This window comes from Perognathus longimembris, chromosome 22 (genome assembly GCF_023159225.1).
Source record: "Perognathus longimembris pacificus isolate PPM17 chromosome 22, ASM2315922v1, whole genome shotgun sequence".
Taxonomy (NCBI): domain Eukaryota; kingdom Metazoa; phylum Chordata; class Mammalia; order Rodentia; family Heteromyidae; genus Perognathus; species Perognathus longimembris.
The window spans coordinates 11,688,688-11,703,734 of NC_063182.1; the positions used below are offsets into that span (position 1 = coordinate 11,688,688).

The 15,047-nt window shown below is 38.3% G+C and overlaps 1 protein-coding gene across 4 annotated transcripts; it reads right to left on the bottom strand.

The window, feature by feature from the left end:
- Nucleotides 1-1,374: 1,374 nt before the first annotated feature.
- On the bottom strand, nucleotides 1,375-11,096 carry Mtx3 (metaxin 3). 4 transcript variants are annotated; one of them, XR_007208646.1, is made up of 10 exons: nucleotides 10,988-11,096; nucleotides 10,442-10,511; nucleotides 9,984-10,060; nucleotides 8,423-8,515; nucleotides 7,663-7,845; nucleotides 7,441-7,517; nucleotides 6,811-6,968; nucleotides 6,154-6,257; nucleotides 5,279-5,367; nucleotides 2,496-2,512 (listed from the first exon to the last, which is right to left on the bottom strand). XR_007208646.1 is itself a non-coding variant. In XM_048331163.1 (9 exons), exons 1-9 carry the CDS (start codon nucleotides 11,066-11,068, stop codon nucleotides 2,402-2,404), a joined length of 939 nt encoding a protein of 312 aa, XP_048187120.1. In that variant the 5' UTR covers nucleotides 11,069-11,096; the 3' UTR covers nucleotides 1,375-2,401. The 4 variants fall into 4 exon arrangements, 3 of the variants coding, with proteins under 3 accessions (XP_048187120.1, XP_048187122.1, XP_048187121.1); XM_048331163.1 differs by lacking the exon at nucleotides 6,154-6,257 and having other exon boundaries at nucleotides 1,375-2,512; XM_048331165.1 differs by lacking the exons at nucleotides 5,279-5,367; nucleotides 6,154-6,257 and having other exon boundaries at nucleotides 2,381-2,512.
- Between the last annotated feature and the right edge of the window lie 3,951 nt (nucleotides 11,097-15,047).

Genomic DNA, 15,047 nt, shown 5'->3' on the forward strand with positions numbered 1-15,047 from the left:
ACTCTTGCCACTAGGCCATATTCCCAGCCCTGACTATAGAGGTCTTGTCTAATCTAAAAAAAATATTTTTTGAGTTATGTGTGGCTAGTGCCTAATTTTATGCTCAGCTATACCTTTCTATCATTCCATTTGTATATACAAAAAAAACCTCAAGTATTCCCACATAAATATTGTCACTTAAATTACATTTTGTATCTCAGAAAAGGTAGTCTGGAAGCACAATATATAATAGATATTAAGGCTACAGGCAGTTCAAAGCAGAAATGACCAAAAAGTAAATGAATCATTTTGATAGTATACAAAAAACAAATACTTGTTATTCTAAAATGACCCTTTTTAAGTCAAACAACACATGAAACCACATGTATTTCATAGCTGAAGTCTGTGTATCACAAGAAAATGATTTCCCATATTCTTATAAACACATAAACATACTTTCCTTCTTCACAGTCTTTTGTAGTTTTATTAAAAGAGTAACCTATTTAACCTAGTATTATATTTTCTTTTTACCTATGGAGAAATCTGAAGTCAGATATATCATTCACTTTTATAATCTGTTAAGTGTTGATAGCTTTTTCTTCTACATATTTTTTTCAGAAACTAATAACAATTGTCTTGTTTTATATGTGTTTTGCAATTGTAAGCCATTTCAAATGCTTTTTGGAAGGTATAATATAAATCATAATTGAAAATGACTAACCCTGACTAAAGCATAAACAGATGTCTGATTAATGTGCTTAACTATTCTTTCCCAATATTCATCAATCCTAGAAAATAATAAAGCATCACAGTCATAATTTCCAACATAAAATATTCATAGAGATTTCAGAATGCTGAAATAACAAACTGCCTTTGAAGATGAGTAACACCTAATTCCCTCAACCCCCACCCCAACCATTGTTAGAGAAGTCATCTGAAACTCACTGGTGGTTTCACTCTGTGCATCCAGCCTTCACTTCAACACCATGAAGATTACCTTGTTTCTCACACAGTTAAAACCATCAAGAAAAGAAAAAAAACAAACCTCTTGTATCTCATAGAAACACTTACTAAATTCAGAACTGAGAGGATGAGGATCAAACACAACTGAGTGCCACTCAGCTCAAATTAGTTGATTCTCTTGACAACAAGGCTTGTTTTCTTAACATATGGGTTTCTGCAGGACTTTGTAAGATTTGCTGAGCACCATAGTAATCTTTTAAGACAATAATCAAAAACAAGGTCCTTTTTTTTTTTAAATCCCAGAAGTGGAGTTTAAAACAACAGAAGCACCTCAACCACTAACATCAGCAAGTTTCTATTATAAGGAAAACTACCACACAGCAAATCCTTAAAACAATTCATCAGCCAATAAATAGAAAATAGTCATAAAAATCTGCTATTTCTGATTTATTCCGTTGGATCCTTCAACAGTAGGTAAAATATATGGAAAACAATTAGTTGTCAGAAAGCTGTGAGTATATGATATGCACGTTAGGAGAGAATTCTGGTCTGAGTCAAGCCTAGAGAACACAGACCAGATGCACAGAAGGTGTTTCAATTACCCTGGCCACGGGCTTCTCCTGAGTAGTGTCTACAACTGGGTAAGGTTTTACAGCTTAACACAATAAAGATGACCAACATATTCAGTTCTGGAATCAATACAAGAATGAGACAATTGAGATGTTCTATAAATACATAGGTCTGAAGCTGCCATATTTACCCTGCAAACAAAAGGCTCCTAAAAGCCCACTTATTCACCTATAAGGAACACATCAGCAAGTACTTATGCTATTTTGAAGTGAATTCAGCAGCTGAATGTAATATGCAACCATTCTTAATGTTTATAAATGTGGTTCTAAATATCCAAAAGGTTAGGCTTATGAAAGTGTAGGTAAAAAGCACATTCAAAGTTAAATACAGGCCTTTCTAGTGAAATAATTTATATTTTTTCTAGGTCCTAAAATAGGCATCAGATTTCCAAAGAGGAAAAAAAAAAAGCCTCTGCCAAAGTGCCATATATTATATATACAGGCAGGTATAAGAAAACTAGTAAACTGAATAAATTACTTTGAATAAATTAAGAATACACATTCAGAACAGAACTATAGCTTTTGGCCAGTAACACATGAGCAAAAGGCAAAAAATCTGCCAAGTTTAAGGCAAGATTTTTTCATACAAAGTATTATGTGTTTTCTTTCCCCCACCCACCACATTCATTTAGCATTCACCTTTACTTAAAAATGCATTGCCAAAGCTAGAATACAAGCTTCTTGGTTGAAAGAAAAAAAACATCATAGGAAGTTCCTTTTGCATTAGTCTTCCTTATACCTATGAATGGCATTTTCTATTTGCCTTCACACCCTTGGTGTTAGAGATTACCATGACAATCTTAAGACTTGGCCACAAAGCACAATAACTGTCAGGGTGACAGCCTGTGCAAAGAATTACTCTCCTCTTCTGCTGGAGTCAATTTAAGTGTTGGTAATTTCCGAGGAGGAAGCTGAGGGCTTTGGCGAAGATTGTCATCCATCTGTAGAAAGTATAAAAGATACATCTGACTAAGGCTATGGCACCACTTATGTGGACTGTGGCCTTCCCATCCAAACTATAGCCAAGAACCACATGTTTGCAGAACTGCTGCAAATAGTCTCTCAAGAATTGTGAAGGTCATACCAGCTGACTCAGTATCTATCTATCTATCTATCTAAAAAGCAATGTGCTCATTCTTGATACCTTCCCAAAGTTACCACAATTCCACAAAATGAATACTAAATTATATCATAGCTCACCTAGTATAAGAGGCCTTTATGAAAATAAAGGTAAAAATAATAATTTGGTCACCCTAGTGTCCACTGCTTATAAAGTATGTTCATGTACAGTATCTTATGTGATCTTCCTAACTAAGTGAAGGAAACAGGCATACATCATACTTCCCTATTATTCAAATGAAGCAAATGAGGTGCAGAAAGGGCAAGTGATATGCCCCAGGCCACAAAGCTGGTATCAAACCTGACATTTGAGCCCAGGTCTTTTTATTGCAACGGAATTATTCTTTCAACTATACCTCTTTACTTTAATGACTGTGATTACATTAAGATGAGCTTTTTCAAGCTAAAAGTATGCAGACCAAAGGAAACTAGTAATGGGGCAGAAAGGATAAATTCTTTAGATCCAAACCAGAGGCTCTCCAAACACTGAATCCATTCTAAGACTGCCTTAAAGAAACAGATTAATATGGAACATGTTAAGAAATGTCCAAAAACTTCAGACTTAACCTGAAGCAAAGCATATTAGTACTCCTCAAACACTAGAAAAGGGGTTACTCAGCACTCAACCTGACCTCAGTGAACTACTCTTTTTTTAAAAAAAGATTTTTAAAATTTCACTGAAAAGGTTATATACAGAGGAGTTACATTGACATAAGTCACTGTAATGAGAACATTTCCTTTTGAACAGTGTCACCCCTCCCTCATTCTCTCCCAGTTCTTTCTCTCCCAACTTCCCCCACCAAAGTGGTAGAGTTCATTTTCTAGTGGGTTTCTGATCTACTGTTAATCACAGTATCCCACAAAGTCCAAGTTTCAGGCCCTGTGTTGAGTTCACTGTCAGTTTAACTTCACAAAAGACTTTAAAGCAATTGCCATCAAAACATGACACCAACAGAAAACAGCATCCTATTGTTCATTTGATAGGCAGGCTCTTTAACACTTTTGTATTTGTACAGAGTATTCAGCCCTCCTACCCTAATTATCTCAAGATTCTTTTATAAAGCACAGAGAGCATTTTGGGAGAGGTTCTTGGCAGAGAATGAGTATATAATATTAACTTTTCATTTTCCAATGGAAAAAGAATCAACAGTGAACTCCTTTCGTCAGTGGTGTTGAGGTCTTTTCTCTCTTACAATAACTTTATAAAACATCATTCATTTGAGATTTTCTCCCAAAGTGAAGAGTGGTGGCTAACAAGATTGGTTGCCCGACCATCTTCTTTTGACCAGTAAACACAGATTTCCTACAGAAGAACAGGCATAAACAAAAGGGAGTGCCTAACTGAATAGGTCAGAGAACTCTGATACACTGATGATGCACCACAAAGACGTGTACAAAGTGGTGACAGGACTGCCTGGCTTTACTGTCTTAGTATGTGGGCATTTCAGTTTTCTTTCTATATTTGTCATAAATTCTCCACATATAGAAAATGGAATCTATATTGCAGGGATCTTTCCTTCATCCACATAAACTTCATATACTGCTCAGATTTACTGGATGGAGCAAAGAACTAAGCCAGATCAGGCTTTAACTCAGCTTACCATAACTAGTAATAATGAACTTTTCCAATTTTACTCATTTCTCAAATTATAACAACTCATGAAATACTACAAAAAATAAAAAAGCCTACAAGTCATCCAGAGAATAATAGTGACAAATATACTAGCATATATATTTAGTCTGTACTAACATCCGTAATTTCATCCATCAGCTAGCTAGCTGACTACTGAAGAGAATAAATGAAAGCTCATGCCAGGCACATTTCTAGGGATTAAGTTTCCTTTCTACTTTTCTGCCAACTGAGAGACCTTGAGCAGGTGATAAAGCTAACTCTCAAAGCCTCATGCATAAAATGGATATAGTGTTAGTATCAGCATTCAGAGCTGTTACGATGTGAATGAGATAACCCCATATACCCAGAAAAAAATAAAATATTGTTCATTTGTATAAGAAACAAGCAAATCTATTAGCCTTGAGGAGAAAATGGGCAACACCCTTGTGCTTTTCTGAATAGAATTTCCCTCAAAATGTCTAGTGTTGGCTCTCTCCCCCACACAGTCCCTGAAAATCCCTCTGAAAAATAAACACCTCCTAAAATGGCAAAGCACCTATAATGGGGTAACAATACAGACTACATTCATAACAAAAAAGGACACAAAGGAGAAAACCAAAACATTACATGTGGAAGAAAAAAAAAAAGACATGCGGTACTTACTGTTAATAAGAAAAGACAGCTTATAATCTCAAGAAACAGAAAATATATGTGTTGCCATCATTTGTCTGAAGCAAATCTTTAGGGATTCCAGGCTTAATAGATTCATATTGTGTGACAAAAAATAAACCTATACCATCATCTATTCATTTTTCACAGCAATCAGGACACTGCTAGCTTCCAAACACTAAATTATATGTAGTTAGTACAATTTAAGCAGCTGAAAAGTCAACTAAGAAAACTAAGAAGGTAAATTAATGCATAACCCAAATTACAACATTGGCTACTATAAAATAATGACTGAAGTAAACATGACCTTTTCGATCAAGTTGGATTCCTTATTTACAAGTTGTGTGAGTTTCTGCAGATTTGCATCTACCGTTTCTTGTCCAGCTGGAGAGATGCCTAAGAAGCCAGGACAGAAATCAGAAAAAGATAGGAAATTTTGAAAGACTTGAAAACTGTTTAGATTAAAAGACTTTGAGTCTACCCACCCTCCCAATTACCTCACCCTCCAAAATATAAAAATAGACAAAGGGAAAATCCATTCTGGGCTCAAAGGCAATATTAGGAGGCATAGTAAGGTCCAAAACTGAACTCTGAACAAAAGGATTCAAATGGGTCCACAGAGAAGACCATGAGCCAAGTGACATGCAGCTAGCCATAGTAATTAGTAAAAACACAGCAGTCTTTCAGTCCTCTTTTCCTTCTGAAATTTAAACTGTATCTTTCCCTCATTCATTTAAAGTAGGTCTTTGCATTCATTTAAAGTAGGTCTTTGATCACAACTATATAAATAGTGTGGTAAGACAGTGACTACCAAACAGCTATCCACAGGCATTAAAACATTTACAGGGATTTTTAAAAGAACAAGTTTCTGGGCTTTATTCCTAAAAGATTCTGATTATGTATGCCTGAACTAGGACTCATGATTTTGATTTGCTATATAGTCAAGTTTTCTGGTGACTGCTCATTGTCTTCCAATCTACTAACATTCCCTAGACAGGAAACACACAACCTGGCCTAAAAACTAAACTGTCCACCTAAGCCAACTAGTTGGTTTTAACTGCGATTTCTTAAGTGGACAATTTCACCCAACTCTCCCAATACAAACTTAGTATTAAAATCAGTTAAGTACAAGGCCCCCACTCAAAAGAATCATATCCTAAGTGACAGGTGTCCTCTACTTACTATATACCTCCAGTCTGATGAAATCAGTTTTCAAGTAGTGGAATCATAGGAGTGTACCTCACCAAAATCAATCTGCTACTGATTTCTGTTCACGCAGGAAAATGCTAGAAGCAGCAGGTATAAATCATTTAAAGTAATTGGCTATTTGCATTAGGTTAAATACTATTTTAGCAAGGACTCAATAACTGTGGTTGTTACTCTTTCAGAAGAAAATGTACTACTTCAAAGGGGGAATATTTAAAAAGAAGAGACTGTAACAAAATAAAACCCAGAGGGGCAAATAAAAGGTTAGTCTAGTTTCTATTTAACTAAGGATTAACAATGAAGTTGGAAAAATGCAACTTCTTCAAGTGCTATAACCCAGTATTTAAAGACAGTACACAACCCAGGCATGGCTGTGGTACATGCCTGTAATGCCAATACTCAGGAGGCAGAGGCAGTAGGATCATAAATTCAAGGCCATTCTGGACTGCATAGCAGGTTTGAGTCAACCTAGGTTATAAAGCAAGGCTGTGTCTCAAAAGAAAAAATCCCACAGACTAAGGACATAGCTCAATGGAGAAGTGCTTGCCTAGCATACTCAAGGCCTGAGGTTTGGGAGAATATGAAAATATTCAATGCAAATAAACATTAGCTAATGATGAGCAGCCAGCTTACCTTCAAGACTGAGCCTAAAGTAACTGTTTAGAATATCATCACAAAAGCGGCACAAGTTGGAGAGCTGCTTCAGATGTTCTTGTAAGTGAACTTTAGGAAACTGTATTTTATAAAGAGGTGCAAGAAAACCAAACACATAGGCATCCAAAGTAGAAGGCCTACAAATAAATTAACATTTTAAGTACATTAAAAATATTAACTTGGGATTGTGATTAAATAAAGTTTTGTCCAAATATACTTGTCAAATCTCAAGTACATCATATAATGCTCTAAACATTTACTAACCATTTCAATTCACAATGACACAACTAGGGTTTTACCCTTTGGGTAGGTTAAAAAAGACTCTAAGCATTTATTTATTTATAAGAAAATTAAGTTGTAAAATACAGATTCTTTTTTCTCACAGGTGTAATTTAAATTTGGGCAAGGCAAGAAAAACATTTGATATTTTAAATTCATATATGCAGCACTGACACAAAAAGTTTCCTACAACTAAAAAATAAATGTATCAAATCCTTTTTTTAAGTGACAAACTCCTTTTTAAAGGGGTAAGGGAGCACTCTTTGAACTACTTTTCACTGAATATACATGTGTAAAATATCAAAATGATTTTCAAGGGCATGAACTTACGTATCTCCAAAGAAAAACTGAGATGTTCCCAATCTGTTTGACAGAAGATTTAGGCACTCCTTGGCATCTCTGTATATCTAACAAGGATGAAATTACATCTCAAAAGTAGGAAGGATGCTATGAAGCTGCTTTCGAGGCAGTATCCCTAGATAAGTTCATCTATGCTCTTCCTCCTATGCCTTCCCTGTAGAACCCTGGCTTGGAGAATAATCAAAAACATACCTGTGCTTCCACTTCTTGAACATGGTAGAGGGGAGGCCCTCCTCTTGTCAAGAGAATCCTATTCAGTGCCCCCCTAGACATTCTTCCAGGTAGGATTAAACTCAAGGGAAAAGGAATCCGTGATGCAAACCATGGCTTTGTCACAGTAAAGTAATTGTCGGTCTCAACCCAGAATGTGTGAAGCTGCAAAAGGAAAGAAAGAGCATTCTCAAGATCTTCTTCCATCAATTACCACTATTGATCATTCAGTGTGATTGATTGTTTTTCATAAATGAAATAAAGTGATCTCATATAAAATTTAAAAATGTATGTGTTGCTGTTACATTCTGAGAACCAGAACAAAACATAGCATATAGTTGGCATGCAGTAAATATTTGCTGAATGAGTGAATTACCATTTAATCAATTCTATACGTGGGATTAAAAAAAGTTTCAGCTCCCACAAAGAATGTTTATTTCCAAAATACACTGGGTTTAGAGATACAGCTCAGTGGTAGAATATTTGCCTAGCTTGTGTGAGGTCCTAGTGTTAATCCCTAGCAATGAAAAAAATACTTTAAAATAAAAAAATAAATATTATCCTTCACTTTAATGTACCAATACTAGCTGAAGTTCTAATAATTCAGTTTCACATTGGTATGCAAGAGCAAGATTAACACATAAGTGAAATTTCCTCTCTTAATCTCTTCTCATTATTATGCTTGTGAAGAGATTATTGCCAATGAAGTCACTAAAATACTGTAGAATTCAGGCATGCATACCACAGCAGGGAGAAGCTTCTCTTCAAGCAGAGCTATGTAAGCAAGTGTATCTGCCCCTTGCTTTGCTGAGAGTTCGTAATCGGCATTATATTTCTATGGAAAAAACAAAAAAATTAGAGCATCCCAAAGACAATGAAGAACATCCCAAGGACAATGTAGTATACAAATTAGGATTGCTATTTCTTTTCACAAATGGCAAACATGATGTCAAAAGGAATAAAGAAATACAAACCAATGAACATTCTTGTTTAATGTACATAAGGTTCTCAGTACAGTATAGTACAGGCATACAGTAAATACCTGGTAGTTATCATTTTACTTCTATTATTTCAAGGTTTGTTAATGACCTAGTGCATAGCATGGTTCAAAGTTAACAAATAAAAGTAATTAGTGGAAAACACTTCCAAGTGGTTGCACTTTTCTCCATGAAAAATGAAAGAAAATCTAATTTAGGAAAACCACGTTTTAATGCATAGGAGTTTTATCTCTGTTTTTGTGTCAGTCTTAGGCTTGCAGTCAAGAGCCTGAGTGTTGTCCTTGAGCCTTTTTGCTCAAGGCTAGTGCTTTACCCCTGAGCCAAAGCTCCACTTCTGAATTTTGGTGGTTAACTGGGTTAATTGGAGGTAAGAGTCTCATAAACTTTCCTGCCCAGGGTGGCTTCAAACCACAATCCTCAGATCTCAGCCCCCTGAGTATCTAGGATTATGGGCATGTGCCACTGGCACCTGGCCTGCACAGGAGTTTTGCTTAAAAGTATTCTAAATATATCATGTCAATATTTACATATTCAAATACCTCAGATACACTGTTTCATAAAACATTTAATTTATTCAATCATATAAATGCTTTGTAAAAATAAACAGCTGAGGGCTTGGGTGTAGCTCAGTGGCAAAGTGCTTGCCTAGCAAGCACAACGTCCTGGGTTCAATCCCCAGAACCAAAAAAGAAAGGACAAAAAAAATAAAATAAACAGGTGTTTTTTTTGTGGAACTCAGATGTACCCAGTACAGAATGTATAATAGTGGTGTAACTAAACTGACTTTGCTATGAGTAAATATAATAGTGAATAGTTAAACTGAATCTTCTTCAATATTAATTCCAATAGCAAAGTTTATAAAAGTAAACAGACTAGGGCTGGGGATATAGCCTAGTGGCAAGAGTGCCTGCCTCGGATACACGAGGCCCTAGGTTCGATTCCCCAGCACCACATATACAGAAAACGGCCAGAAGCGGCGCTGTGGCTCAAGTGGCGGAGTGCTAGCCTTGAGCGGGAAGAAGCCAGGGACAGTGCTCAGGCCCGGAGTCCAAGGCCCAGGACTGGCCAAAAAAAAAAAAAAAGTAAACAGACTATACTTCACCATGACTTAAAATCAAAGTAAAACTCGGGCTTTACAGCAGTGATTCTCAAGCCTACTTGGCATAAACTTCTGGTATTTTCAACTGTCCAATGGATTTTTTAAAAAAAACTAGAATCAAACAAAAACCTCACCTTTTAATGCAATGTTAAAAAAAAAAAAACTTTCGGGAAGCAAAATCTACTTTTCCAAAAGGAATCACCCACCTGTCTTCTTAAAAAGTTTAATATTTTTGCAGGCTTAGAAACAACGCTGTCTTCAGTTCTCAAAATTGGTACATCACCTACAATCAAAAAGATAACATATAAGGAAACATTATGATTTCCTCTAAAGATTCTAATACCTTAGGAAACTATGCCAACTACACGGTTGGAAGAGAAAAATGAGTAAGACTGTCTTAGGCTTTTTAATGTTTTTCCTTTGGGGTTTTGTTTTATTTTTCAATTGCACAGAGTAGCTCTAAAGAACATTTTCACTGCTCATGATTTCCACTGAGCTGGCTTCCACTTCATTACTCAAATCATAAACAACACAGAGCCAAAGGCATGGTAAGAAGAAACTAAAATCCCAAAGTACTCTAGGGCTACATGTCTCAAAAGTTTAAATAGAAGAAGGAAGGGACTTTAAAGGGGCGGAAAAGGGCATCTAAAAATCCACACTGTACCTCTTGAACCTCTCCAGGTGTTATCTATAACATTGACTTTCAAGGGTGCACCAGAAAATTTGGCATAAGCCTGTAATAGAGTTTGCAACAAAACATTTTAGACCGAGTACGTCATGCAAATATGCAGAGCAGCTTTAGTTGACAGTCCCGTCGTCCCCCGAGGGCAGAGGGCGGCTGAAACAGCGGCCTGGTCCCTCCCCGCACCTCGGGGCCCAGACGCGCGCCCGCAGCTACCGGATTTGGGGCGCCTGTTTTCCCAAAAGGTCCTGGGGATGCGGGGAGGGTTTTCACTGCGCCGCTCAGACGCCGCAGCGAGGCCCAGGGGACTCGGGAGCCCAGCGAGGAAGCCAGGGGGCTCCCGCGGGGCTGCCGCGGGGTCGCAGGTCGGGTGGGTACCAGGGGACCCAAGTGAGCCCCCATGGGGGGCGGTGAGCAGGGTCCCGGGCCGCCAGGACCCCGCCGCCGCGCGCGGGCGGCCTGAGCCGGGTGCACCTGGCTTCCGACCCGGGCCCCTCCTCCCGTTCCCGGCCCGTGCGGCAGCCTCACCATCACCACTAGGGACTCGCTGTGTACCGAAGGGAGCCCCCAGCCGCCTCCCCAGCAACTGAGCTCCAAGGGGGCCGCCATCTTTCCGGGGGCGACCTCCGCTACCCGGAAGTGCTTCGGCACGTGGGGGAACGCGGGGGCGGGACCTGAAGCCGAAAGGACAGCTTGAGGTCCGGGAGAGGGGCGCTAGGAATCACGGGAGGGTTTAAAGGTACATTTTTGCCGCAGCTTGGCCTGAGGTGTTACGCATCCTGGGCCTAGCTTGAGCAGTCATTCCTCAGATGTTTCTGTTTACTGTGTCATAAGCCTTCTGGAGACTTCACTGGTTAGAGATTCGTCTCGCGGTAAGACAGGAAGATCGTTCATGGGACTTGAGTGGGCTCTGAGATGTAGCTTAGTGCCAAAGCACTTGCCTAGCAAGGGCAACATCCTGAGTTCGACCTCCAGCACCCCCAAAAAAGAAATGCCGAAGCAAAAGTAAATAAGGCAAAATGAAAGGATGGCACGGAGCGGATGGACTGAGCCTACAGCGGGCTCTCGTTCTGTTCCACCCTGCCTCCCATGGGTGGGTCTGCTGCTGGCCTTTCCCGTTGCAATCGCAGTTTGACACACACACACACACACACACACACACACGCGCGCGTGAGCTAGCTTTCTTCTCTGTCCACCCTCTTTCCTGGAAATGAATTTCGCTATCCCTTTCTTTAGGGTGGCTTTAGAAGGTAGGACCTGCTCCTGGCTTCTTGCCAGTCCTTGTATGTACTTGAAATTTGCTCCTGTTCGCATTTACACCCCCCCTTTTTTTTTTTGCCTCCCACTATAGAGAAGCTTTTTTGAGAACTGAATGAATTGGCTCCATACGTGTGTGATCAAGAGTCATACAAGGATGCGAGCTTAGATAGGCTCCTCATTTAGCTAATGCTCTGCTCTCACTGTTTTGAAATCTTATTTATTTTTTGCACAATTGACCATTTCTATTTTGGCCTAAGCCCTACAACAAATCATGTAGATAGTCCTGTCTGTAGGCCTAATAGGCATGGGCCAACTATTTCTTGAATATTAAACCTGACAATTGGGGCTGGGAATATGGCTAAGTGGCAAGAGTGCTTGCCTCCTATACATGAAGCCTTGGGTTGGATTCCTCAGCACCACATATATAGAAAATGGCCAGAAGTGGCGCCGTGGCTCAAGTGGCAGAGTGCTAACCTTGAGCAAAAAGAAGCCAGGGGTAGTGCTCAGGCCCTGAGTTTAAGGCCCAGGACTGGCAAAAAATAAATAAAAATAAACCTGATAATTTCTCAGAAAAAAAAAACTATTAAAGGAGAAAGAGAAAATACAATGGTCCAGGAAAACTAACTTCTTCCTCTAATACACTTTCTAGGACATCCTCCCATTATGCCTTGGAATTTTCTCCTTTCTTCTGTCCCACTGTGATGGCTTCATTCCATTAAACAGCTGAAATCTCAAAAGAAACCTCTGAAAATTTTCACAAAAATACCATTTAGTAAATATTTGTTAAAGAATCCCTTACTACTTACATAGGTGGCTAAATTACATTTGCAATGCAGGATAATTTTTTTTTCATGGTTCACAAACGTTCCTGAAATGGGTGGCTAATACCTGTAATCCTAGCTACTCAGGAAGCAGAGACCTCAAGAATCATGGTTTGAAATCAGCCTGGCAGAATAGTCTTCAAGATTCCATCTCCAACCAGCAAAATGCCAAAATAGAGGTGCAGCCCAAATGGTAGAGCACTAGCTATGAACAAGAAAACCAAGTGAAAGTGTACGACCCTGAGTTCAAGTCCTAGTACTTGCAAAAACAAAAGAGCGAGCAAACAATTCTGAGAAATAGCAAGGAAAAGATATTTCAAAGACCTGAGGGGTGTGTGTGTGTGTGTGTGTGTGTGTGTGTGTGTGTGTGTGTGTGCGTGCGCGCATATATTTTTAAATCTACCAACCCATAAGACATTAAGATCCATTAAGATACAGAAATAGATAAGGCATAGATTCTATCTTCAGGAGTTTATAGCCTACAAAGGATACACACAACTAGATATAGGAAGTCCAACTGTCATGAGAAAATTTAGAGGTATGAATAAAACACTCAAAAACACCAAGTAGTAATAATGTGCCCTGAGGAGGATCAGTGAAGGCTGGTTATTTGGTTTTCTGCATAACAAAGGTAATTCACCTTTAAGATTCAAGGAATGGGCCTCCCTGTTTTTGAGAATTAAAATCCAAAGTCAAGCAACTCAGAATCTGTTTAGAGATAGAGAATGTAGCTTCCCCAAGTCTTGTTTTTAAAGTGTATGGAGGTTGAGGGATATACATGAACATTCTTTGTGTACACAAAATATAATTGCTGAGTTTGGCTTTCTCCCTCACTATGGCTACAATATATCATTATTTATTTGTATTAAAGAAACTCAAATCTCTTAGCGCTGAATTGAGACAGAGAATAATATTTCATTGCATCTGATGAGCGAATCCTCCAATAAATTTATTTGTGCCTAGTTAATAGCAATCTTTTACTGTTCTAATTCCTCCTGAGAGTCTATATCTTCTAGATTGAATTTTAAAGCCCTGGTGTAGCTGATTGCACAATCAGACTGAATACTGTTCCAGGGAGCTGAAACCTTCAGAAATTATGCCTGGTATGGGTACTTGGCTTCAGTGCCTTTTCCTGGCTGCAAAGAGTATTGTTCTGAGTTCATCAAAATCATAATTTCAGATTTTTACCAGGAAGGTTACTATCTGCAAAACATTCATGTATGTGTGGGATGTCCTGAATCACAGCTTTATAATGAGTCTTCCAGACAATGTTTTTCCTGAAAAAGAAATTTTATTTTTCAAAAGATGGAAATAAAAATGCATTCATGTAGTGATGGTCATTTGAACTCAGGGGACCTGATCTTGGCATCCATTCTTGTCTCTTACATTTTTCTTAACTTGAGAACCATGATGAAAGTTCTGGGAGTATCTTTCTTTTTCTTCCTGGTTGATTAAGAATCTATGAAGTGAACATGTCAAAATGGATGCCCTCTCACAACTAATAGATGTTAAGAAAAAAGTGATTCTTAAAAAAGGAGTCTGTGAAATGGAATTTCTGGCAATGATGAAAGATTTGTTTTACATAACTTTGCAGTACAACCTTTTATAGAAAGTTAAACTGGAGATCTTTATCCTTTAAAAGTCTGAGATTCTGTAATTTAGTTCATGCCCAGCCATTGAAATCCTGAGGGAGGAAAAATACTAAATACTGAATAGAATTTTAGAGAGTTGTATTTTAGGTTGGCCTCTCAGCCATATGTTTTTGAACCAATGATTCACTTTAACTCTTTACTTAATAGATCTTTGGTTCTTTTAAATTTCAATTATTCTGATTTAATGTTTGGAAATAATTTGCCACCCATGAAGCAATTTCTACACGCTAAAATTGTGTGTGTGTGTGTGCGTGCTAGTACTAGGGCTTGAACTCATGGCTGGGGTACTGTCCTTTAGCTTTTTCCCTCAAGGCTAAACCTGGCTTTGCTTGTTACTAAAAGATAAGAGTCTCACACAATTTCCTACCTTGATTTCACTCAAAGTGTCAGTATTCATGACATAATTAGCAAAACTCTCATAAAAATATTCTTTCACAGGGTAAACATAGAGCTCCCCTATGACCCAGCAGCCCCACTTTTGGGCATCTATCCAAGCAAGACCACCCTAAAGCCACTAGCACAACTATGTTCATCACAGCACATAATTTGTTATTGCTAAAATATGGAACTAACCCAGGTGCCCCTCTGTAGATGAGTGGATCAGAAAAATGTGGTACATATATACAATGGAATTCTATGCCTCTCTCAGAAAGAATGATACTGCCCCATTTGTAAGGAAATGGAAAGACTTGAGGAAAAAAATCATACTAAGTGAAGTAGCCAGACCCAAAGAAAGATGGACTCTATGGTTTCCCTCATAGGGATAATTAGTACATGTTTAGGTTAGTCATAGCAGAAGATCACAATAGCCCAATAGCTATGCCCGTATGAACATATAAGATGATGCTAAGTGAA